This window comes from Stegastes partitus, unplaced genomic scaffold (genome assembly GCF_000690725.1).
Source record: "Stegastes partitus isolate 25-593 unplaced genomic scaffold, Stegastes_partitus-1.0.2 Scaffold426, whole genome shotgun sequence".
In the NCBI taxonomy this organism is placed as follows: Eukaryota; Metazoa; Chordata; class Actinopteri; family Pomacentridae; genus Stegastes; species Stegastes partitus.
Window position 1 is genome coordinate 39,369 of NW_007578157.1, and position 27,002 is coordinate 66,370.

The following is a 27,002-nucleotide window of genomic DNA, read 5'->3' on the forward strand; positions in this document are numbered from 1 at the left end:
AATCCCATGGACATTTTGGCTTCCCCGTGGGTCTCCACTTTTCCCTTTGGTGCTCCTTTTTGCCTTCACGTATCTGTCCTGTAGGTTGTCCTAGGTTTTCTTCACCCATTCCTCTTCTTTACCGAGTGTGGCCGCAATTTCACGCCACGAATTGTTCATCACAAGACTACCACGGTAATCCCTGTGCGAATAATCACATAAATGCCTGTATTTTTGTACCTCTGCCACTAGGAGCTCCTGTTTGGCCGCCATGTATTCTGCGCGTCGCCGTCCAATTTGTTAAAAATTTTAGGAGGTGCACGATGCGGAAATTTTCTGCTTGAAAGACCGCGGGGGTTGTGGCTGCCAAAACGGAATTTGTCTGCACGGAGCCGCGTGGACCTTGGGGATGCGTCAAGTATAAACCAGGCTTTTGGGTGTGTTAAGGATGGACACAGCCACCGTTATGCCACTCATTGGTTTTGGACAACATCTTGTTCATTTAAAACTGTCTGTAGTGAGCGAGGGGTGGATCTGAGTGACAACTGGAGGATGCTGTGAACCAAAATAATGTAGCGACCTGTCAATCACAAGAGACCCCTGCTGAAAACTTACCCTGCTTTATTTTATATTATCTTCTAAATCCTTCATTCTCAAACTGTGGTACGTGTACCACCAGTGGTACGCGAGCTCCCTGGCGAGGACCCTGAATGTCATCCCCTCCAGCTGTATGTCCGTCTGGGATGCTGTCATGGAGCCATGTGTTTCTCTGCGTGTTTCTCTCAGCAAACTCGTCCAGCTTGTTGTGGAGGGAGCGGACATTGAAGAGTAGGAGGACGGTCCTGCTGGTCTGGAGGGGTTAGCCTTTAGCCTAGCATGGATCCTGCTGGTCTGGAGGGGTTAGCCTTTAGCCTAGCATGGATCCGGCTCTCTTCCTCCTCCTTGTTCGTTTGTACCATTTGTGCTTCCTTCTCCCTCGGGTAACTGCCAGCGTAGTCTCCGATCAGACTCTATGTTGGTGTAGTACGTCCACATCGCAACCGATCGCCACAATTCCAGCGCCGTTCACTGTCCTGACGCCCAGCAGAGTCTCCCGGCTGTAAGTTTTGCAGAATGAGCGGCTGGGACAGACAAGACACTCAAAACTTTCACTCTTGCTGTCTCCTGAAGGGGGCGCTGCGCCCACGCGCACCACCATCTCATCTACACATCGGCCATGATCACGCCTTCGGATAAGGCCGTGCGCGTTTTCCTTCCTTTCGCAACAACGTATATGTGTGAGAAAGGCTTCTCTTCACTTGCCGACATCAAGACAAAATCCAGAAGCAGGATGGGTCCTGAGCCAGATCTGAGACTAAAGCTGACCACGACCGAGCCAGATACCACAGGACTGTGTGCGCAGAGACAGGCGCACCCTCTCATTAGGCGCATGGAAGTTGCTAAAAGTTGTAAACATGCTGCCAGTTCTTAATAACTATGAATAGTTCATTGGTCACCTTTTCCTGCTATTTCCTACAGGTTTAATTTCCAAGTAGCAGAGTGTTACCAGTGAGGACACATTGTTCAAAGCGCGACTGAAAGACTGTATTGAGCCTAATAGTGTTCAGACAGGTGTGTGTTTTTGGTCCCACATGTGAAGACGGTGACAGCGATGACCACAAAGGTCTTCATGTGTTGTTCATACCGACGTAATGCGCTGACTTTTCTAATGTGAATGTTCATTCATGTTATAGATTTGTGATATTTTTTTTTTACATTTATGGTTCTGCCAGCCTATTGTGTGTGTGTGTGTGTGTGTGTGAGAGAAAGAGTGTAAGAAACACAGCTGTTGTTAATGTTCTCGCTTGCTGTGTGTATGAGAGGTAAAGAGGTGCTGCACCTTGTTGTGTTATATATAGTTATAATGCTGCTGTTGTGTACAGCGTGGCTGTGGCTGGCAACAATTATCAATAAGTAATCCTCATATTCAGAGCAAGCATGCCTACTTTGTGAACAGTCAATGGGGTCAGCCTTCACTACTCTACGTTCAGGTTGGTCATAATGGTGGTACTTGGAGAGCTCGATATTTTCTCAGGTGGTACGCACTGTAAAAAGTTTGAGAACCACTGCTCTAAATTGTACCACACTTTACTCAATGAATACCGTGTTGTATTCAGAAAATCTCTAAATTGATACTATAAACTAATCAGGAAAATGTTTACTGAGGTAACAAATTAAGGGAGAAGTAGAGTTATTATCACATAGACTTCTATACAATCAAACTCCTTTTGCAACCACAGAAAGAATGAAACAAAGAATGCAGGGTTAAGGTGCTTCTGCATTCGATTCACTTGACTATGTCCATCTTTTATATACAGCGTAACACCAAGCAGCTGATATACATATTTGTTTTACTCAAGGATTTTTCTAAAAACCAATTGTAAAGATGAAGGACACTAGTAAAATTCAAGGTATTCATTTGAAATGTTCATGCAGCAGCTTGAATACGGTTAGTACAGACACTAACCCAATTTGAGATATAATCCTTCCAGGAAACACAACGGATGTTTTAGGAAACACTCAGTAATGATGCATGTTTATGAAACTCCACTAGCATCCATAGGGATTGTGACGCATTTTCCTGTGATAGTAAAGGAGGATGTAATGGAATGTTGCCACTTAATTTGCAAAGGTCAGGATCAACGAAATGTTCCACAAAATATTTAGTCGTTTTAATCTGGAGGACTTCATTGACATTCCACGTCCCTCTCCCGCAGCCTACAGAATCTGTGCAGCTCAAGGTTTAAGTTGTGCACAAATGGTTTTTTGTCTTTCAGAAAACAGGCAAGGCATTGCATGATTACATAAAAATCTTTCAGAGACTTCAGTTCTTCTCCACCCACAGGGAGAACTAACCCTATGTGCTGGAGGCAAAAGGGAAACAAGGAAGGACATAATAATTTGTAAAATGTATTTGTTTTTTATTTTTTTATAACAAAATGACTTAACGTCCTCTAAATGAGAATGTCTGCAAAGACAAGTGTGCCATTCAGTGTCTTTTCCCTATTTTGAAATGCAAATAAGATCCATTAATGATATTCTTATCACATACTCCACATGTCTCCTCTTGGGTCCATTAGTAGAAGTGATGTAACCTGCAGCAATTTTCCCAAATCTACATAAGACTGACATGTTTCATTGTCACTGATCTTGAGTTTTTCTTCTGTTTACTAATGTGTGTGTTAATTTCTTGTGACTTGTTTTAACACTCAGCATGTGCTAATGTGATCAGGGTTAAACCTCGCAGACTCCGGCTTTGTTGCAGCGCAATTTTCTTTTGATCGTTTAATTCACTGATTAGATCTGCCTCCCACAAAGCCACATTTTAATGTAGTAAGCACAGAGGAAACTGCAATGTCGTTTTCATACCATTTCAAAGAAAAAGTAGTTCATTATGTTGCAGAGAACAGTTAATTGACTTGCGTACTACAGGTGTAATGCAGCTTTCTAACTTGGGAAGTTTTCATTGGTGAGATTCAGCAGAATTATTGGGCTGCCTGGTGTGTTGCTAACAGACAGGAGAAGGGCTGGAAAGGAGGAACAAACGTTTCTCTCATTGCTAGCAGTCAGCCCCACTGCAGAGCGCCTCAGTTGAGCTGCCAGACTGTCAGGCTCCGATCTGTAGCCAAAGCAGGCACAGGATTCACACAACTCTCAGCCAAACTGCATTATCAGGCGAGGTATTAGTTTGACTTACGCAGCCACATAATAGTTTGATCTGAGAATTAAAGTCACAAATGCAGAAGTGAATTTACGTCTTAAGATTTTGTAAACTATTAATTGTTCAGTGTGAACTAAATCTGTTTTTGAGCCTCTGCACCAGTGACATTGTTTTTGGGTTGTTCGTACATCTGTCTGTCCATCACATTCTCGTTAATTCAGTATCTCAGGAACAGGCACTGGAATTTCTTCAAACTAGTCGTAAAGGTTCATTTGGACTTGAGGATGAACTGAAATATTTTTGTGCTCACAGATCACTTTTTTGTCATAATTTAAGAATTCTTACACTAACTGTACACAAATAGGATAAAACAATGAAGTGATTACACTTTATATCCGAGAAGCCAAAGGAAAACTTTACTGTGGCAACATAACGTTTTGCAAAAACACTTTTCTGCCCTTCAGTTAATGCAATAACTCAGAAACAGAAGAGAGATTGTGACCATATTTCACATTTGGTTGCTGTCATGGACCAAGCACAAAAACACAGATTTAAAGTTCACAAAAGACAAATTCATTTTCTCCAACAAAAAAATAAATTTTACAAAAAAAAACAAAACAACCGAAAGTACTGAAATCGGAGTTGTAGGGCCCTTTAAAAAAGGTCAACAAAACATAACTCTACTGAAAAATAAGGCTAACAAAATTGGACATGAACTCAACTAACAGACCTTCCAGACTGGAACAACATATATACTGGCTGATCAGACCAAATTTAACGCATGGGGGGAAACTATATAGGCAACAACTAAAACTAATACAACAAAGCCCAAATTCCTCCCCATGATGTCAGAGCTCTTGGTCTGGTCTGTGAGAGGGCCTTCAGAATAAAGCCATGCGCCACCCGCAGCCCCATCTTTTGTCTCCAACCAGGAAATGCCACGCAGCAGCCATGTAACTCAAAGAAAAGAGAAATAAGTTAATTGCAAAATGACAGACGATGTAAACTAAATGTGTACCATTCATCTAGAAAACAGTGTTGTCAAAGTGTTCATAAACCAATTTTTAATGTGTGTGTATGTAGTTTAAGTGACTGTAACTCAAAGTAACTGAACGTGTGGTGATGGTGTTTGTCAGTGTGTGCATCCTTCAACCTTCTGTGTGGCTGTGGGCGCGGCCATCACAGTTGCATACTGACTTGATGACATTCACTTTGGGTGCCCACCTGTGAAATTCCTTCAGCGTGTTCACTATATATATTATATGAGTCTGGACAGACATGGATGTAGACAGCAATTTAGAAACAAGACTTCATAGTCTACAGCTATGCTAGTGACTCTGTTAAAATACTGTAAAACCGTTAGACAGAGGAAAATTGAGGGCCAAAATTAGTCTTCAGGATGGTAGTGTTGGTCATCAGTCCAGCAGTTTGATGAACTGTGTATTACAGCACGTTTTCGATTACCATAAAATTTAGTCCAGCAATTCATGTCCCCCTTTAAGATGATTTGTAATAGCGTTCCTCTTTGCCTTACCAGCTTCCCTGTTGGTGATAGCCGTAATCAGAGGTCATTGTGTTTTTAGGGTTTTTGTACAGCCCATTTTCTTAAATGCAATATCTCAAAAACACTAATATGCCACAAGCATGCACTCGGACTGAAGGATGAACTGATGAATATTTTGGGTCTCAAAGTTCAAACTCATTGTGACCTCATTCTTGTGAATTTGGTATATCAGGATATCCTCAAATGTAACTTCACTACATTTGGCACAAATGTCTATTTGGACTCAAGAATGACCCGTTTAGAATTTGGTGATCAAAAATTAAAGGGACAATTCGTTCAGAACTACATACGGTGCCAGATGACCAGAAGAGTCCTCTGGTTACATCCTCTTGGCACCATGAATGTCCAGTCTTCCAATTCTTCCCAAATCTTCTAATCTGTGTAATAGCTACTGAGAAATCTAATTTGGACCAAAGTGATGGAGCCACCAACCAGCACTGTCATTCTTAGAGCCACTTCTTAGAGTGTAACTGAAAAGCTCCTGTAGAGAATAACACTTAGAGCCATTCTTTAAAATCCACACAATTGTTGTCATTGCTGCTGACAAGCTTAATGAGACACACCGATACAAAGAGATGACAAAACTTCACAAACGGTACAGTGTGACACTGTGAAGTCATACATGTGACATGTCAGTCAGATATCTCAGTCTGTCTCAACACTGCTCTGCAAGACACACATTTACTCTCATTCAGTCAGCACGACGCTCCTCACTGCTCCACACCTGCTATCTGTGCAGCCTCAGAGAATCACTGTACAGATAATGCCTGGCTTGTTTCTCATTACATCTGTAAAATATGCAGTTTTTTAAAGTGTGACTTTTGACGTCTCTAAGAGTCTGCCTGTCACTTCTTTCTTGTCATGTTATTCATCCTGTTTCCTTATACACACGTGGGACCAGACAGAATCTGTACTAGTGGGTGGATTTTCATGTTTTGACCCTTTTAGTTTGAGTGTGTCTGTCAGCGTCTCAAAAATGAGCGTACGGGCTCGAGGCTGGTGCCAATCTTGATATGAGATTTCCAATAACAAAGGACAAACAATGCCTGTCTAAAAACAGCCCCTTTTTGTTTATATTCATTGTAATGAAACCAACAGAAATTCTCAAGGGTAGGTTTGTGGGTACAAGTGGCAAATATGAGTTTTTATTGTTAGAAATAATTTATTTTGCTGTTTCCTCTAAGTTTCTTTCGTTTACCGGCACCTCTTTGGTAAAGGGGGAAAAGTTTGTAAAGACACAAACCTAGCAAAAAAGAAGCACAGCCAGTTTTCCACACAAAAAGTATTACAGTGCCTCATTATCCTGACTGAGAGAGAAAAAGATCAACAAGTTGACTCTGAAAGTCTGGGGCACTTACACTGTGTTGATCTCTTTTACCTTTTTATCTACTAAAGCGACGGATGACATTCAGCATCTGCTGTGGTGTCTCTCTGATGCAAAGCTAGTTCACTGTAATGTAAAGTAGCTCCACATGCTGCAGATAGATAAACTTTCTCTCTCTTCTCACTCATTCTTGTGCACCTGTACATACATTGTTGTTGTCATTTGACTTGCATCAGCTGATGCCTGGAGCACCCAGTTGAGCATGCCATAAAGACAAGAGACAGTCAAGGTACGGTAGCTGAGATGTGCTGAATTGACGTGATACAAGACCGGCTTTTCTAAAGGTCTGATCTGCATTTACACTAAAAAATACCGGTTGCCATTGTGCAGGATTGTAGGTAACGATGGGTGCAGGTAGTTTAGCTTTGCTCAGACTGCAGAAATCACACTGTTGCTCTCTGTATTGTCCTCCATAGTGCTCTGCTACAAGAAGCATGGATTCTGCTCAACACTTCTGTCACTCTGATGTCTTCATTATGTGTCACACTACAAGTAATGCAAAAGAAACAGATTTTTTTTGCTTTCAAGCCAGAGTGTCTGGACTGAGATTCATCTATAGAAATGTAATTGGAAATGCATGTCAATGCTATTTCATTCCATTCAGTTTTTTGTTTTTTTTTTGCTGTCCAGACTTAATAAAATCTGTGTGGAAAAATGTGGATTTGCCAAAAAATAGATTTGGGCTGGCATTGGACTGGAACATGTCTAAGATGTGTGGTGATCACCACCCAGGTCTCCTAGAAATGTCAGCTGCTACACTTTCTATTAATTTATTTTCATATAATGTAATAAGGAGTCATTATTAGTAATTAACATATTTGGGAAGTAACAAGTCAAAGTGATAAAGCTGAGGATTTTTAGTATTATGTTTTTTGGGTTTTTTTTGACAGACATATCCAATCTACAGTGCAATTTGTAAAAGCTACCTACCTAATGGCAGTAATTGCCCTGAAGACCTGTGCAGGCTTCAACGCTGATTAATGAAACTTAGAGAAGACAAATGCTGATTGGTTGAACTCAGAGAGAACAAGTGCCATTTCTCTGCACTCTTGATGCCCTAGAAGTCTTCCAGTCTTTTATTTTTGATTTTGGCATTTTCAGTCCTCCACAAAACAGCAGTGTGGATTTTAGAAAGCTTTTCCGTTTATTTTAATCTAAGCGTGCCTGTATTTGTGCTTTACATTTTTCTTTCCATCACCTTTTAAAAATCAGCCTTGCCTTTTTAAACCATGTCTATCCATATTTTCTTGTCAGGGCTATGCACTCCCAACATATTATCTACGGAGGTTTTACAGTACTCATTTTACTGCATACTCAAACAAATTTAAGTGTACTTTGCTGTTGGTGCTCCGCTATTACCTGCTCGCTCTGTGTCTCTGTCGGCTTCAGGCCTCACTGAGTGTGAATGAAGCAACAGTGGAACTATGGACAGTGCTAGAATTCACCAACATCTGTAGACTACAGGTTGTTTTCTTCATTTTTTTTTAGCTGTTTACTTTAAAAGTTCACTGGTAGTGTGCTACTTAATTTCTTTTAATGGCCTGCCCCCGTCAGTTACCTAGGCACAGTGGGTCTTGTCTACAAGTACATACCCATTTGTTGCTGATGTTCATTTCAGCGATGCATCAACACAGCTGCCATATTAGTACTGGGAAGCCATGTCTCATGATTGATATTCAGTTGAAACCAGAAGTTTACATGCACTGTATGAAAAGACATAAAGCCTTTTTCTTTCTCACTGTCTGACATTAAATCAGACTAAACATTTCCTGTTTCAGATCAGTTAGGATTACCAAAATTATTTCCATCTAGTAAATGCCAGAATAATGAGAGAGCTCATTTTATTTTAGAGATTGATTTATTACTTTCTTCAAAGTCAGAAGTTTACATATACTAAGATTACTATGCCTTCAAACTATTTGGGAAAGCCCAGATGATGATGTCATGGCTTTGAAAGCTTTTGATAGGTTAATTGACAACATGTGAGTTAATTGGAGGCACACCTGTGGCTGTACTTTAAGGCACACCTCAAATACCTTAATTTTGGACTGTTTGGCCATAATGACCATTGTTACATTTGGAGGAAAAAGGGGGAAGCTTGCAAGCCTGAGAACACCATCCCAACTGTGAAGTATGGAGGTGGCAGCATCATGTTGTGGGGATGTTTTGCTGCAGGAGGGAATGGTGCACTTTACAAAATAGATGGCATCATGAGGAAAGAACATTATGTGGAAATATTGAAGCAACATCTCAAGACATCAGCCAGGAAGTTAAAGCTTTGGTGCAAATGGGTCTTCCAAATGGACAATGACCCTAAGCATACCACCAGATCAGTTACAAAGTGGTTTAAGGATAACAAAGTCAATGTTTTGGAGTGGCCATCACAAAGCCCTGATCTCAATCATGTAGAAATTGTGTGGGCAGAGCTGAAAAGGCAATTTACAAACCTGAGAAATTGGCCAGAATTCTATCTGAAGAAGTCTGTGAAGGGAAACCCAAAACGTTTAACCCAAGTAATACAGTTTAAAGGCAATGCTACCAAATACTAAGGAAATGTATGTAAACTTCTGACTTTTGAAGAAAATAAAAAACTATCTCTAAGAAAATCTCTCATTTTTCATTCATTGCATTTGTAAGCCCTATGATAATGCAATCACATAATACACATTGATGAAAGAGTCCCATGGGAATTTTTCTGCAGTGAGTGTTTTTACTTTTAGTGCTTTAACCAGTTTAATAATTACACTTGCATGCTTTTATTGAGTAACGCTTTAATCACAGCACTTTTACTTGTAGCTGAACATTTTTACAGGGTTGTATGAGTACGTTTACTTAAGTAAAGCCTCTGAATACTTCTTCCACCACCGAAGCATCTGAAGCCTGTTGTTCCACGGCACACATACCATATATAAACCATATCGGCCTCTGGAGACGCCCTTCTGTCAAGAAACTTTGAGAGTTTCTTGTGTCCTCTACAGCGTTTTGCTCTTTCTATGATTTTCTCCCGATGCATGTTGTTTGATGTTAAGCATTCCTCCATGACTAAACGATGGCAGACGGTGCAGTTGGTCTTGTACACATTCTCGCTCACGCATCCCAGCCATTGGTAATCAGTTTCCCATTCCCATCTGAATTTCTGTAATCTCTCTTTTTTGTGCCAGCGGACTGCGCTCATGGGTTGCCATTTTATAAATCTCACACCGCTGCTAGGCATGTTGGAGCAATGATGACAGCACGACGATGGAGAAACGCATTCTTTTCTTGGGTATAGCCAAACACTGTGGAACAAATCAACATGTCTCATGGGCTGAAGGAGAGCAGATGGTTTCCTTCTATTTCACATTTCCTAATAATCTAACCAGTAATATTTCTCTCCCATAGATTTGCACGAGATTGATTCTCAGAAATACAGATCAAAGACTGGTGCCTATCATTTCAATACAGATAGTTTCTTTTAGTTTCCAATATGCAATGATAACCTATTTAACAGAATAGTTGGCAATCAAGGAGCCAACGTTGGCTAAATTAGCTGGCAAACTACAGTGAAACTAGCATGAGTGGGAAGAATTAACTATTGTTGCAAATAAGAATTGCTTTTTGTCAGAAAGAGATTAACCATAATCTTAAAATCTCTGCTTTGTAGTCACTGTAAACTTTACTTTCGCTAACACTTATCTGGAGGTAGACCACAAGGTGTCCACAAAGAAATTTGCTAGTCGATAGCAATACTACTAAAATTCTGTGATTCTTAATTCCGTTTTCCAAAGCAAAGAAGAAAAGAAATATTTGTATTTCAACATCAACTTCTCCATTTTTAAAAACAATGTATAAGGCTTTCAAGTAATAAAAAATACATTACTGTTATTTAGTGTCAAAAAACAATCAACTTTTTATGCTAGCATTAGCATTCCTACTACAGTGCTAATATATATATATATATATATATTTTAAAAGAATGCAAATAATAAATAGGTTAGATGTAATACAGTGTAACCTTTGTTTATTAAAATACACAGTACCAATAACACCTGGCTTTTGGTATTAAATATAACTTTATTAGCCTAAGCAAGCTAAGCTAAGCTACAACAGAAGCAGCTGTCACAGTTAACCAACATGAGTCACAAATTTCAAGATGTTAACATTGTGTCGACATGTTAATAACAGGAAGTCACAATTAAAACTCTCAACTTGAACACTGTGTCGGGATCTGGGTAACTATCTTTGAGCTGCATATAATTGTAGGAGGCGTTTCTTCTGTTCAAAATGTGACAGTATTTGCATTCTGGTTTTTGGTCGTCTATAACTTGTTGCTAACTATCTTACTCAAACACTAAATATCTTCATATATATAATTTTATTTTGTAGTGGACTTGTTGCTTCACCTGTCCCCAGTAGCGTATCTGTGACAAATGCTGGAGGCTACTTTTGGTACATTTGGTTCCGATGAAAATAAGTTATCAGTCAAATTTGGTATATTTAGTATCCCTTGCTCGAACAGATAAATAATCTTTTTGTTTTGATATTTTTTTTGTAATAACAAAATATACTTCTAACCCATATAGCCGACTATTAATCAACTACTGACTTTTCTTTTGCTCACACTGTTATGGATGAGCTTCGGGGTACTGCCATCTCCATGACATATATGTCAGAGATTAAAACTTTGCACCAAAAAGGTCTGGTCGGGATGCTTACAGTAGTTTGCTCATTACTTTCTTACTTTGAGAAAGCTGTAAATTGGCTGGGGAAAGAGTTGCATTTTGTGTCACCTCTTCTGAATTTGAAAACATTCTAAAAACACTTGGAGCAACTCAGTTTCATTCGTTTGACATGTTTACATACCAATTAAAAAGGGAGACAAGCAAGGGAGGTTGTAGGCTAGTGATAGAAATATTCAGAAAGAGAGGATTGTTCAGATTTTCCAATCTGGTATCGTATGCTTCCATACAAAGCCAAGAGTCTCCCGCAGATTTCTTTCTGTCTGAATGCAGTAAATGACTCAAGTCTGAATAGAGATGCACAGACAAATTCTGAAATACTTGCAGATGAGAGTGGCGTTAGACTGAGTAGACTTGGGTGGGTATGACAGGCTTTTCAGAACTGTCACCAGTCTGTGGTTTATAGTCTCAGGTAATGAAATTCCCTCAGCATTTGAAATGAAGTACAATAGTGTTGACAAAGTAATTTCAGCTGAAGCCTTGTTGTCAGGGTAGGGAGACAGGAGCGGGCACATCTGAGGGGACTGTGAATAATTTGAACTGGCTCTCTTCTCAGTGGTGGAAATCCATTAGAAAGAGGATTTAGATTATACAATAATCATAGAAATGAGTGAACATTTGTAATTATCTAATAGTCAGGTGTTCTGGGGAAACTGCTTCCCAATGCATAAATGACAAATTTAGTCACAGCTTCTGTTTTGTGAATACTTTTGTCAGAACAGTCCTTAGTTCTATTCTGCACTAAAGGGCTTTAAGCATAGCAGATAGTGACTGTGTTTACATGGACTTGAGTATCCTGGTTATAATCGGGTTGTTCTTTCTGTTTGCATATTTAAGCATTATATCCTGAATGTAGAAACATGGAAAAGCTCTTATTCTCGTTTTCAGAAGCCTGATTATGTTGGCTGGAGTACTGTAAAAGAAAATGGGATACTGTTGCGTCTACACATCTTATTACAGTTTCTCATCGATGCTGACTACCTGCACAGGCACAGCTTCAGAAACACAAGCTATCTAGACGGCTTCCTCCTGTCTTGAAACCTATGGAGCGGCTCATACCTCACACACCATACCCGGACAGAACGTATAAGTCAAAGTGTTAGGCCTCAATTACAATAACTACACTCAAATTCATTCAAGATTAGACTAACGGGTACTAGAATGTCAGAATAAGTGGCTGGTAAGCAGTGCAAACATCACAGATGCACCATGACTTTAAAATAAGCACTTAAGTCTTTTTATGCAATGCAACAATAACTCATTTGCAGATACTTGCTGTTCATGAATCACTAATTCAGATTAAATTTGTACTCAGCACCATTTCTTGTCCTTGACATTCATAAACATTAAAGTGTATGAGGCACGAAAAGGTCTCATCTGACTTTCCTCCCCCGATGAGACCAAGCTGTCTTATTCCTGCAGCGGCCTTTTATGACCCATTATCTAGCCAACCTACAATTACATCTGTTTTGGGTATTGGGCAATCCTTCAAGTTTAACCTTTCAATTAGGAGAAAATGTCCATACTTCTGCCAGTGTTTGCTGGTTACCGTATTGAGATAACACACTGACATGTTTGGCTGACATTGATGTGCCTATCTTTTCTGCTGTGTGATTGGTCAACAGACGTATGTGACAGACCACTGGTGTCCAGTCTGCCGTCATCATCCTTCAGAAGCTCCTCCCAGCTTTCCAGCAGTCATGGGCCGGTCTTTGCGAAGGTCAACAGGAGAGAAGGTAAGGTATCATTCATTACAATTGTTCAATTTAAATATCTTAACACTGGCAGTGACAGCATGAAGCAGATTAATGCTGTGGACATTATCATAAATGATGACTGAGCTGACCGAGGCTGAGCCCAAGTGTTTTAAAAGTGTGACTTTATTACCCAGAATTCATTACTTGGACTTCACCTAACAAAGCATTTAAGTCCTTTGACATAAAGCTGGAGTCACTGGGGAGTGTTCACTCACTGTAGCTTAAGATGCCATTTTTTGTTTGACTTGTCACCATGTGGAAAGAATCTATTTATTTGACCACACAGAGCACCAAGCAGAATTTTGTTTGAGTGAAGATGGCCTGACTCCTCTTGATTGGTGTTGCAATCTTAAGGCAAATTCCACAGGTCTGCAAGGGTCTGTGTGGGTTTGCATGGCATGAAATTCTGTCAATCACCAAACCCCCACGCAGATGTCAGTGCAGTTTCCCTGTGGGCATCCATGCACAGCACACAATTAAAGACATGTGGATTGCACAACAAGTGTGCCGACTGTGGATGTACCATAGAAAGAAGCTGCTGTTTGTGAATATCAGGATTTTTTTTTTACTGTATTCCACAACCACAGTCCTGTACTTGTTGAGCATTTGCACACACAGTTTTCTCACTTTTTCATGTTGTCCTGGCAGCACAATAAACAAAATGGCTTTTCTTCCACTGTCAGCAGGTTACAACCAAGCTTCCTTGTGTATGTATGGAATGAGTCTGTGTATGTCGATCACTGGCTGTTTGTATTGCCCTCTCTCCTTCCTGAGCCTGGTTCTGTCAGAGATTTTTTTCCCCTTCCCATTGGTTTTTCTTTTTTCCCCTCCCACCTTTGCTGACCGCTTGCTCAGAGGGAATCCAAAGGCAACTTTGCATTGTTGAGTTATCTGTTTAAAATTCATAATTCCTTACTATGTTAAGCGCTCTAAGATGACATGTTGTGAATTGTGCTATATAAATAAAACTGAATTGAATTGAATAGTATGTATAAAATATGCAAGTCTGTGTGCATTTGAGTTCACAGTTGTCTGCAGACACAACATTGAAGCCATGAATTGCCGTTTAAGCTACAGCTGACACCATGCAGTTGAACTTAAATGGTCACTTGTTTTAGTATGAATCTTCATGGCTACGTTCTTGCGCTCCTTGTAGCTCATCTGTCTTCATGGTTTGCCACGTTGCAATGGGTCTGACAACCACAGACATTTTTTTTTTTAAAGTAGCAATTGAAAGTTTCTTGCTTTAACCTATAATTATAAAATATGTGTTAATTGCATAATTGAATCTACATTTGAATTGGTTCCCTGTTAGTCTCATTCTGTCTACCACCGAGTATGAAATCTCCCTAAAAAGGCAGCTGGTGGAACATCCAGAGTATCTGTGGGAACTCCACCTTGCTAAAGAAAAAGAGTCTGTTGTTAAAGGAGGAAAAGAAGGTGGAGAGGAAAAGTGATTGAAGCAAAGACAAAACGAGAATGAACCCCAGCCCGGCCCCCACTTAATAAAGAGAGCTCTGGGGCTAGAGAGGTTTCAAATCCAACATTAATTTGACTTCGTTGGCACTAGTTTAGTATGTAAACACGTGATAAGATGTGTTCCACTCTTCTTTATCCACTTTCATGTCTTAATTGATCCTTGATCGAAATGTTGATCCGGGATGCTGCAAAACACGGGACGCAATTCCAGTTTTATGAACAATGGAGGGTTTGCTATGTTCGTCTACAGAGAAGACTGACGACTGCTTTTCGACGAGGACATTGAGAAAGCAGAAAAATGGTTGTCATCTTTTCCAAATTTAACCAATCAGCATTGTTTTCTCTTAGTTTAACCAATCAGCACCAGATCCATACAGCAGTTTTTCATCACTGCCAAGGAGTACCTTCCCTGGAGTAGGTACTTTTTCAGTCCCAAAAATGGCCCAGAAACAACTTCTACGGTGTTGCCACTTGTTAAAGGAAAACACAAAAACATTTGTTCTGGACTAAAACCACCTGCAAGTTCCTGAAGTGGAAAAATGTCCCAAAGTAAATAGGTTCCTGCTTTTTAAAAATATTTTAGTGGTAAAGAATGTATGACTACAATGGATATTAGGATGAGAGTGGGGCTTTTATTGTTTATTATTGTCTAAAACTGATATTTTACACTATCCTTAAAAGTAAGTAGCCATCAAAAATCATTCAATGACTACATCTAACTCCAACATCAGATACACACATCATCAAACAGTAACAGAGCGTTAGGGTGACTGTGTTGTTGTGTCCACTGATATGCTTTGTTTTTTGAAATTGAAATTCATCATTACACGAATTTGCCTAATCTTCAAAGTTCTTTAGATGCTGTGGGAATGCAAACAGGAAAGGTTCCATATTTCCTGGAACTATTTGGTTGAAAAGAGCTAGATATAACAGGTTTCTGTTACCTCAAGCTCCATGGTTATCACTCTTCGCTACCCTTTTCCCTTACAGCAATGACCTTTTCCATTTTTCACATTTCTGTTTGAAGGCATGAACAGTGTGGGGTTTGGGGTACAGGCTATCCATAAAAAGTTTTACCTCGTGCCGCTTTAAACTTTATGCACTTGGTCAGTTGTTGACATCAGCTGTCCAGTAGTACCTTCAGGCGGGTGAAATGGTTGGCACAAACGGAGGAAAAGTGTTGTTGCTTGACTGAATCTCACTCTTTTCTCTGAGATGGGTTCTGTTCTGTGGCCAGCAGTTGTGCATTTCCCCTTAGTGCAGGTGAGAGTCTTTGCGTCTCTACAGGACGCTGAGCACAAAACATCAAAGGCAAACCTGAGCTGGATTCACACAGTCTGAGAAAGAAATACTTTGGCGGTGGCTGTAGGGACAGAGAGAGAGAGAGACGGAGACAAAGACAAAAAGATAGATCATTCATCATCTGCATGATGAATGACTCCAGAACTTTTTAAAGACGGATAGAATGGAAGTCACTGCCAACCATTGGTACCGTATGAAGAAATTCACAATGGGGGCTTAAAACTAAGTTTTGATTCACCAACCACAGTAAAAATTCAAAAGCGCTCTCTACTAGATGTTGATGCAGGCTTTTTGAAGGGCCATCATGACTTGTTTTGGAGCTTTTGAAAGAGAACGTTTTACAATTTCTTTCATTTACTGAGCTGAGTGGCTGTACTACCAGCAGTATTGTGCAAGTGGACACTTCATAAGCTCCAAGTTCAGTTCACACCGACTGAAATAAATTAGTTCACTTTCATTGTTAAAAATGTTAAATTTTAACTAAGTTCACTCTAACTTCACACCTTCTGAAAGTAAACTAAGTCCTGTTCATTTTTGCTAGTTTTCTTTTTCTTCTTTTAAAAAAAAAAATAGTAATGAGGTGACTAAGAATGTGCACATTAACTTTAGGAGGAAATCATTCCATTTACCATCTCAAGCCTTCAGTTCAGGAATTAGCATTGAATTTGTAGTACAGTATAAATATCTTACAACAGTCATTGATAATGACCTGCTGATGTGATCTGTAAGAAGAGACAGCAACGTTTGTGCTCCCTCAGGGAAATTAAATGTTTTTAGTGTAAATAGAGACATTATGTCTTTCTTTTACAAGTAATTTATAGAATCAGTTCTGATTGCTTGGTATCAAGCATCAGGAAACAAATACCAACTGAACTGGTATCGTGAAAGTGGCTGATAAGGCAATAGGTATCTCACAGACCCACATGACAGCTATCTTCATCGATCTTTCACCAACAAGTTCTCAGCAAGGCCGGGTCTATATTAGACACCACAAAGCACCCCTCTTACTTTAAGTTGAAACGTCTCCCTGAAGCCAATGTTCAGATGTAGAGTACCCTGGTTCAAGTGCAAGAGGAGTAAGAACTCCTTTGTTTCCTGTGTAATACCCCTGCTTCATTTAATCATGTAATTCTGGCATTTTAGAGATTATCTAGTGTAATTATTTTGTCCTGTATATTATATGTACAATTTTTTTTTTCTGTTTTTGGACATTTGCAATGTTTTTATATTTTTTGTCCCTGCCTTAAGCTGAGTCAGCAGAATTTTTTTTCTGAGTATGTTTGATTATAAATGGTGAACAATCTGGTAAACACATACAGGAAATGAATTTGAGACAGAAATCATTGTCTACATTTCTTGGATATGTACACGCCGCTGAATCATGAAGCCAGTCACTCAGCTGGACCAGTTTTAGTAGCCTACAATTTTTAGTTTAGCATAAGATGTGTCCTTTTGAAATGTATGAATTCAGGCAGGGCAGCTTCAGGAGAGATATCAAGTATTCTGCACAGCTGGAAACTATCTGCAATATATGTCAAATCTATATGCTGTCTGGAAAAACAAAAGAAATAGCATCCTTTAGTTTTCCCAGATTAACATTTCTCTGGATTTTATATCAGTGTCCATTGATTTCCACCTGGAGAAGTCATCACTGACTGTCTTGTTGGTCAACAGGGCAGCGAAAAGTGAAATCCAGCTGAAGCGTCTTTTCTATTACAATGTAGAATCTCATGTCCAAGGAAGCAGCTTGGTTGTCGAGGTTACTGAACTCCCACATGCCTCCTTGGCCTTAGATACTGCCATTTAGTTTCTTCTTGGCTGGTCAGCCCATATGGGGACTGGCACTAGATGCACTGCTCACACATGGTGGCCTGTTAATCCCATTTAGGCATCACTGCGCTGTTTTCACTCCCAGTGTTGTGCCTCACTGTATGTATGCTGTTTGGCTTTGCCCCGAATTCAGCCACCAGCAGTAGGAGGAGCAACTGTTCTATGCTGGTTCAGAATAGACAATTCATTAAGCTGGGGAATGCACTGGCACTGAGAGTTTCTTCTTATTTCCGCCCTGTTAAAGTCCAAGAAGGACTGGAAGGAGACCCGAGACTGGGGCAAGGTCAAGGAGCAGCTCTTCTCATCATGTTGAGCAAGTTCACTGGCCACCAATAAGAGAAGGAAGATGCTCTTGTAACTGTACTACTCTGCTGGAGGGAGTCAAGATAGCCCAAATGGAGCAATAGTTTATTACAGTCTTACATTCATTCAAAAGGAAGTAAGATAACAAGGCTGTCAATATTGACCTTTGTAAACGCAGTTTGCTTTCTGACTCACTAAGCCAGCAGAAGCAGATAAACGATAATGCAGGAGTGCACAGCGCTCAGCATATTTGTTATTTAATCAAGAAATGGCAAAATCACATTAACTGAAGTCGCTTCTACATCACATCACCGTATAGCACCTGAAAGAAACAGGCAGAATGTGGTACATGCTGCTCACTTCAAATACAAAATAATGGGGCCAGCCATGCTAAAAATCTTGGTTTTGAAGTTCACACAGGTTAATAGATTAGCAGCGGGTGCTCTTTGTACGAGCTGTACTGGTATTGCCTTCAGTCTGCGGTCCTGGAGTTGACTTTTTCTCTCCAACAAATCAGGCAGCAGTGGTGTGCATCTGAGAGCGGAGCAGAGGGCCTGTTGTGGGAAAACACTAAATGAAGTCCGGAAAAGGGCTATAGCACTGGAAACAGCTATTGTCCTGCTATTGTTATAGCCAAAGCCCGTCAGTCCCCACACTCATGACCCGTCATCCATCCCTGTGGGTAGTTTGCTCTGCACCAAGGCACTTGAAAAATTGGGGGGAGAATGTACGTCAGGTGATCCATGATCCCCCCCAGAGTCAGACAACAGCCATCTTTGTGTTGTTGCTGTTGTGGAGCTAAAGAAAAGTAAAGGGGAATTCCCCACAGGGTTGATTAGGCCCTTTCTAATTGGTTGTGTTCTTGTGTTCAAGAAATATAGAGCTGAAGTCTGTAGTGGCTTTATGAAACAGAGCTCACACACTGGTCCTGGTGATCACGATGGAAGCTCTTTCAAAAGGCACTGGTTGTTTAACTTTCATGACTGTGACCCCCTTTTTGCAGCTTGTGTTATTATCCCTCCAAAACCTCGAACTTCTTCTAATTGTTTGCTTACCTCCACTCTCCCTCATCTCCTCTTTTTTTCTTGTGCATTTTCACGCTTTTCAGTCAGATCCTGCAGTGCCACTCGCTTGCCTCACTTCTTGAGTGTGGGCTGCTATAATTGTAATTCTAATTCAACCCCATTTGGACGACCAAGAAAACATTGAGATAACTTCATTCCATCTTACAGCCGAATGTTAATGACAGCATTTAACATTTATAGGCAAATGTTAATGGCAGTATTTAACATCTAAACGGTTCCTGTTTTTCAGTGGGCCATACTGATAATTGCACATTAGAAGCACTGTAATTATGCTGAAATAGGCTTGGAACACTTCATCAATCCCCAGTAATCATTTTCTGGAAGTGCTAATTTAGATTTGAGAGAGGGGGGGTGCAGCATTAACAGGGGGCTCTAGGTTGAAATTAACTACACAGCGAGAACCATAGAATCAGGTATTGATCCTCGTGTGATGTTTATGTGCCACCTCTGCTTCTCTAGGTGCCCATTTAATGGTGCTTTTCAACACCTTATCTGGTTAAATTCCACAGCTCCTTCACTCAGATCCTCATAATCTGAGGTAGTCACCTCTCTCCATAAATCTAATTATATGGGTAAATACTGCCCGAATGTTCGACAAAATACAGCTGAGAGCCTCTCATCTTAACTTTCTCACTACCAGTATATTGCTTCTACATGTCTCACACAATTTACGGAAAATAGCTGGTAATCCATGACAGCTCATTAAAAATGACATTTTTATGCTGTGACTACCTCTCCCCCCAATTTACTGCTGTTACAAAGCTACATGCAGTCAGTATGTCCACTTTAACTGCATTCAGTCATGTTAATGAAATACATCCTAATAGCACCCTGCATATTTATAGATAAATAGGTCTTACAAGTCAGACAGCAGGATTCCTTGGATGGAGATTCTTAGTCCAGTTAGCTAAATGACTATACCAGGTGGTTCATTTTTGTGTGTATTTTCGGTCAGACTTGAAAACGAAATGTTGAAAATGATTTGTAAAAATAATGCTTTTAAAAAAGCTGCAGGGAGCTTACACATTATGTCTTTATATACAGCATTTTGTGCAACTCTTTGCTCAGAACCTATGTAACAGATTTGGAGAGGGCAAAACTCTCATATATGATGTGGGAAGGGATGACACATTTCAATGGGAGGATTTACATGCATAAAATGCATTAACATGCACACATGACTGGACCAACTGCTAAAACATTACAACACACACACAGAAGAGGTGACACTCTGTTAAGGACGCCATTATGCCACAATATCTTTACATAGCACATAGTTGTTTAATACTATATTATTGCTATGTTTATATTTAAAATGTTGCATGTTGCAACTTTAAGTAAATATGAGGTCTGCCAGAAAAGTTTCAGGACTGGTGTCACAAAAGATATGTTTCAAATCCAAACTACAAAAACTACAAGTTTTCCCCGTCGAAGTTATCCCCCTGGAGTCTAACCCACTTCCCCAGCCTTCTCTGCCACGCCACCATGCACTCCTGGAAGGATTTTTACGGGATCCTCCGCAGCTCCGTCATCACAGCCATCTTGATGTCGTCCACATCTTCAAAATGGGTCCCCTTGATGACCCCCTTGAGCTTGGGGAAGAGGAAACTATCCCACAGAGCCAGGTGGGGTGAGCAGGGAGGTTGCCCCAGCACAGTGATGTTCTTCTCAGCCAGGAACTGTCAGATGCTCAAGGCATTGTGAGCAGGCATGTTGTCATGGTGAAGCAGCCACGACTTGTCCTGCCACAACTCTCGCCTCTTCTGGCGCACTGAACGAAGTAAACGCCGCAGGATCTCTTTGTAGACATGCTGGTTGATCATCTGAAGGGGAAAACTGGTAGTTTGTAGTTTGGATTTGAAATATATCTTTTGTGACACCAGTCGTGGAACTTTTCTGACACACTTCGTAGTCTTACTTGTTTACTTTTACATGTAATTAGTTGTTTGTTTGTTTTTTTGGGGGATGAAAAAAGTTAGTCTGACCAAGTACGGAAAGAGTTTTTATAATCTTTGAACAACAGGACACGTTATGTTTTCCAGTTCAGAAAGTAATATCAGAAATGCAGTTGCAATAGGACACCACACTTTCTTTTCTTTTTCCCATTATTTTAGCAACAAGCAGCAACAACAAAAACGAATTTGGTTCTCATTTGGTTCTACTGGCTGGCACAAGTGCCCTATTTTTTCCTTTTGCAGTTAAGTTATGATGACTTGTTGCTCCCATTACTTAGCAATTTGCCTTTAAAGTTCCCTAAAGACAGCATCTCTAGGGGCCGATCCTAATTTTACTCTGCAATCAGCCCCTAAAACTGGTTTTACTGTACCTGCTTTGTGCAAGGACAGGTGTAAGGTAGCATAACGAGACACGTGATAGACAAAACAATATGCTGGTGAGAGTGAGTTGGAAAAATAGGAAGTTGTTTATCTGCAATCTCTGAAACATATAGCGACCTTCTAAAGGACAATTATTTTACAGAGCTCTGGAAGACAGCTGAGAAAGTTACCAGCAACTACATATGATATTCTAAAGGCTCTTCCAACCACGATGCCTCAATTTATAGATACAAGTCATCAGTCATCAATACTGAACATTCACAAGAAAGAAAACATTGTTTCCTTCAGTATTTTCTGTAAGTACTTTGAGTTTCATCATTCATCCACTGTCCAGTCACATTTGACACCTACTTATCTACCATATAGAAGAGCTGCTTTTGCCTCCTCTTTTAGTACAAGATGACTTCCACAATGGGCAATCTTTGATAGGTGATGGCTTTTAGGACTTAATGTCCTTTTAATAGGCTGTTTGCCACTGTAAAACGAATAAATCTAAATGTAACTAGAAGCACAATTCTAGTTGTAGCCACTAGAATTGTAAAATTAAATGAAGTACAACAAAAAGATGTGTGATTAATGTCGACCTTCCTACAGTGAGGGGTTTGCACGTCGCCAGGGAGGGCATTAGTGTTTCCTAAAACTGTTTTAATGGTCTTCATACCAGACATTTCTTCATACACATGCTCTGCTGGCATGGACTGTTAAAAATGGGATCTTTTTGGCCTGGTTCCCTATTTAATCATTTACTTGTTAGAATGTGAATGTCAGTTTGTTTTTTTGCTCTGGTGCTAAGCAGTGTTGAAGTATTTACATTTCCATAACTTTTATTTCACCATAAATTCAAGCAACCTAGCATTACTGTATTATTATTTGTCCCAGGCAGATGATGTGTATGCATGGACGGTCATGTTCACTACTCGGCAAAAAGCTACAACAACGGATGAAGGAGAGGGAAAGAAATAGTTTGAACAGCAAAAAGTATTTCTATTATTGTGAGTTTGTCTCAGTCAAAGATGCGAAGCATCCATTGTAAACTTTGTGCCGGGAGCAAAATGCTTTCAAGCACAAAAAATACATCTGATGTGAAGCATCTGATACAGCAGCACAGCAGCAATGTGAAGCATACCTACAGAGAACAATGTCAAACTGCTACAGAGCAAGACGTCTGCTGGCTGCTCAGAATATCTGGTGACGTCTAATTTTAAGGCCACACTCAGAAGTCGACTCTGTTTCCACTGCAGATGACATCTCTACGGCTAACAACAAAAGCTTCCTGGGTGTGTGAGGGGTTAGCAATGTAGTGGTAAAAATAATGCAATTACTAGTTTGATACTAACTAATAACTAAGGTGACTTATTGCTTTTAAAAGGAGTAATAAATTACATTTCCTAAATAGCTTGCACTAGGTTGTGAGGAAACACCTTAAGCTCTTACTCCAATTCACTGCAACTATATGACTCAAACCAGCTTAAAAACCTTTCAAATTCCTCCCAGCTCTCAGACACATTTAATAATCTTGGCCTGATAATACTGTCATGTCTCTGCTTGGCTGTCTGTGACTTATTGCATCTTTTTGACACTGCTGACTCCCACCCCCTCAAAATCTCCTAATGGCTGGTATCCTTCCCCACCCCATCAGTCCTGTTTTTGTCTTCCCGTCCCCTTTAGTGTCTCCACCTTTCATTCACCTGGCACTGGGTGGAACAACTGTGCACCAGTGCTTACCAAACATTACATCTATCTGGCACACACATCTGCTTCTCCTAGTGAAGCCATTGCCCCGACAAGCATTGTGTCACCATCTATTTCCCAGCTGACACTAACGCGGTGGAGATTCCAATTAGAACAGAAAGGATAGAAATAGGATGTTGTGCTCTTTTACTCTCTTATTAAGAGAGACAAAAGCTGAAGTTAATGCTCCAAGTGGAGATGACTCTGTCTAACACCAGGGGGGACTGGTCTTTTGTGGGTGTGATTGCTTCAATAGTCTCTCTGTGGTCCAGCCTCCATTATTTACACAACACACTGTGGTTACAAAGAACACAGACTCTACTGCAGGAGTCATTCGTATATTAAGACCTGTGTAAGTTCTTAGTGACAGCATGTTTTAAAGTAGAGATTTACTTTCAAGGATTTGATCATTAAAACTTAGGCACAGACAAAGGCACAAAATGAGTTTTACTTACAAAAAAAGTGCAGACAAACATAAACAAGAGTACTCAGGCAGAGACAGAATTGAGGCGATGTCAAAAACAAGCAAAATGCTAAAAAAGTAATAGAACATTGGAAAGCTATGGCACTAGAACTAAGACAACCTGGTGAGCAGGTAGTGTTGAACTGGTTGTGTATTTACTGCAGGGCCTGATGAATGGAATGAAATCAAGGTCCTCTCCAAAGAGAAAGTTTACCTGATAAACTAGACTTTTTTCAGTTCGTCTTATTGTCCACTGATTTGTTTCCATTAAACAAATTTAGCTTAGTTAAAGCTCTGCTACTCTGGCAACTTATGCTAGGAAACTAGCCAGGTTTAAGGCAGGCTAACTGTCAGGCTAAGTCTGAGTTGTGCCTTATCAATGACCCCAACAGGTAAGCAAAGATTTTACCACTGATCCTCTGCTGTTCTTACATATTATTTGACTTTAATAACCAGTGTCAGTCCAAAAACAGAATTTTGTAGAAAATCTACTTTTTAGAAGTTACAGAAATTGCCCAATAATAAGATCTAATTACTCAATCAATTGCATGTTATTTGATATCGAACGGTAAAGTGTTTGCAACATCAAATTAATCTTAATCTATATTACCTCAATAGATTTTTAAACATCACAATTCACATTTACCAAGCTAGATTTCGATTAACTGTCGGGTCAGACATCAACAAATTTTCCTATTACCTTTTTACCTCTTCACAAATCAAAAAAAAGCTTTATATTTCGCTTCATACCATACTGTCAACACGTATAACCGATCACTGCATAAGAACTAGTTAATGTATTCCAAACTGCTTCAATTTAATTATGTGTAAACCTCAACTTAGCAGACACTTTATAAATAAGTCTGAATTCATGAAGAGTTAGCGCAATCACCCCAGGCTGAGTAAGCTCTTGTTTAAGTTTGACTTTATGGCTTAGAGCATATTTTACAAAATACAAGCTTCAGTGTTGCACAATGAGATGTTTTTATCTGAGAGATTTAAGATGCACTGAGAACAAGCTGTCTGGTATGGGTTCAGTTTTATAGCATACAAAGGTCTATAGATGGGTTGACATCTTAAACTTTAGGTTGTTTCTGCTGATCTTTACAGCTATGAATATTTTCTTCATGCTTCAGGCCGGTATACCACGTTAGATACGCCACTGTCCTGACCATGAAGAAGAAGCATGCTTTGCTATTTTGAGTACATGGGTGTAAAAAGATTGAAGGGCTTCAGATGGAGGAAGTCCAGTTTCACCAGCTTGATCCAGGCGTCAGACTTAGTTTTCTTTCCGTTCACATAAATATTCTGATGTATACAGTATGTTGATCCATCCAAGGTCTCCACTAAAATCTGCTCCACATTTCAGCTAATCCCAGTGGCACGTGGAGGTTCCCAGCTGGTTCGACTAATGTACATCCCCTTTTTGATTTAAAATGATGTTAGGCACTGAGATGGTGTTCTCATTTGGAGTAACTCAAGGGCACTTGTAAAACACTTGCACTTTCTGATGGGGGCAAACTTGCTGCTGTGGGAAGTGAACTTGTTATCTCAGAGTTTCTGTTCCATCTCCCACCCCCTGCCTCCATAAAATAGTCATAATCCATCGCTGACACCACTCGTCCTTGGCCTGTATCCTTGCACTGAGCCAGGAGGAAGCATCCAAAATAACATTCCCTTTGATGCTTTCATGCTAGCCCAAATAAACCCATGTATGATTAGCAGCAATGACACAAATTTACTTATTTGGAGGAATGCACCAGTTTCTGGGTTTCTTGGAAAACTTAAGCACACGTAAACACTTTGTACCCTCAGCAGATGAGCACACAACTGACCTTTTCAATAGAAAAACAGTTTGATTGCTAATGTCTACTGGATGAATACATTTTAATATTTAAACATTCTGCACTCAATACTGCAATTTGGCCAGGTTTATTTTGAAATCTGTTCCTGTTGAGCAGCCATGTGCTAATCAAAGTTGTATTGATTTTAGCTACACACTCTCATCAACACACTCCACAGCTCCAAGTTAGACGGATCTTTGCTCTATGAAATTAGTGCCAAACTGTCAACAGGAAATGTTTATGAGTTGAATATTATACATCAATACTTTTTTTTTGCCACTTTGAAAAGGGGTCTGTATTATGTTTGAATTGTGCAGAATAAATAAAGCTGGCTTGCCTTGTTACAAGCCCTGGAAACTGTTAATTACTGAAAGCTAGGATTTAATTTCTGGTCATATACACACATTTTTCTTGTGCAGTGAGGTTTTGATATGAGACTCAAAGATGTTGTCTGTTACAGGCCTTTCATTTGGGCACCTTTTTTTTTTTTTTTTTACAGTCATTTTTGTCCCAGCATTGGAGAATTTTGGCTTTTTGTAAGAAAAAAAAGAATTAAAGAAAAAAAATAACAGCTCAAAATTAAGTGCTGCATCAAAAAGATACACAACTCCAATTTTAAAGCAGCTTAAAAAAAAAAAGTATGAACGAGACATCATGCAACTAAATGTGAAGTGAAAGAGGTCACTTTTAGTGTTTTAATGTTATGGTTTTTCACTCTGCAATTTTATTATTCGAGTTTATTCTTTTTTTTACTCTCACAGAGATGTTAAAGTTGCTGAACAACCTACACAAAACCAAAACACACTCCGACAAAGTTAGTGTCTAGTTAGTGAACATAAAGGAGCATTTAAAGTGTTTCTCATAAACTCACATCATCTTTCTGAGTGTGAGAGGAGGAAGAAGATACGGTGATGAAAATATTATGCAAAACGGTGCACATTTTTAGTTTAAACTGGCTAACAATCTTGAGAAATCCTCTTCTCCTTTGCCCTCTTCCCTTTTTGTTTTCAGCTTCTTCATAACAGTTCACCAAAATTAGCATAACGAGCTCAGCTCAGCAGTGAAAAGAGGACAGCAGACAGCAACAACAACCTGTGGTTCCTTAATTTAAAGAGGCTTTTTTCCCAGAAGTTAGTGCAGACTGTCACGGCACAGGTGGTACAGGTAAAACGTTTTTTTATATTAACACGGCAGGCTGGTCCTGTCCGGTCCACTTCTCTGGTTGCCAATCATACACTGAGTTGGGTTTGTTCAAGTTAGTAAGCAGACGCAGACAGAAACTAAACCAAAATACTGATGAGGGTTATCATGAATTGACATTCATTGTTACTCAGCAGCATGCTGCTCTCATGCATTCATATCTTACACCCTTGTTTGCCTCCTGGCAGGGTTTTACCAGTTAAGATCTGCCCTCATCAATCAATATATAAATCAGACTTCATTTATACAGCACTTCGCATACAAAAAACAAAAAATACTCCACACCCCAATATCCTGTTATATATAAAGGACTCAAAAACACAGGAT

The 27,002-nt window shown here is 39.8% G+C and overlaps 1 protein-coding gene across 1 annotated transcript in view; it reads left to right on the top strand.

Annotated features, from left to right (window-relative positions):
* LOC103360327 (contactin-associated protein-like 4) overlaps window positions 1-27,002 on the top strand; it is a 164,656-nt gene that overhangs the window by 34,821 nt on the left and 102,833 nt on the right. The window contains exon 3 of the mRNA XM_008286033.1: window positions 12,971-13,081. Coding sequence (XP_008284255.1) covers window positions 12,971-13,081 — 111 coding nt within the window. The remainder of the gene's footprint in view (window positions 1-12,970; window positions 13,082-27,002) is intronic.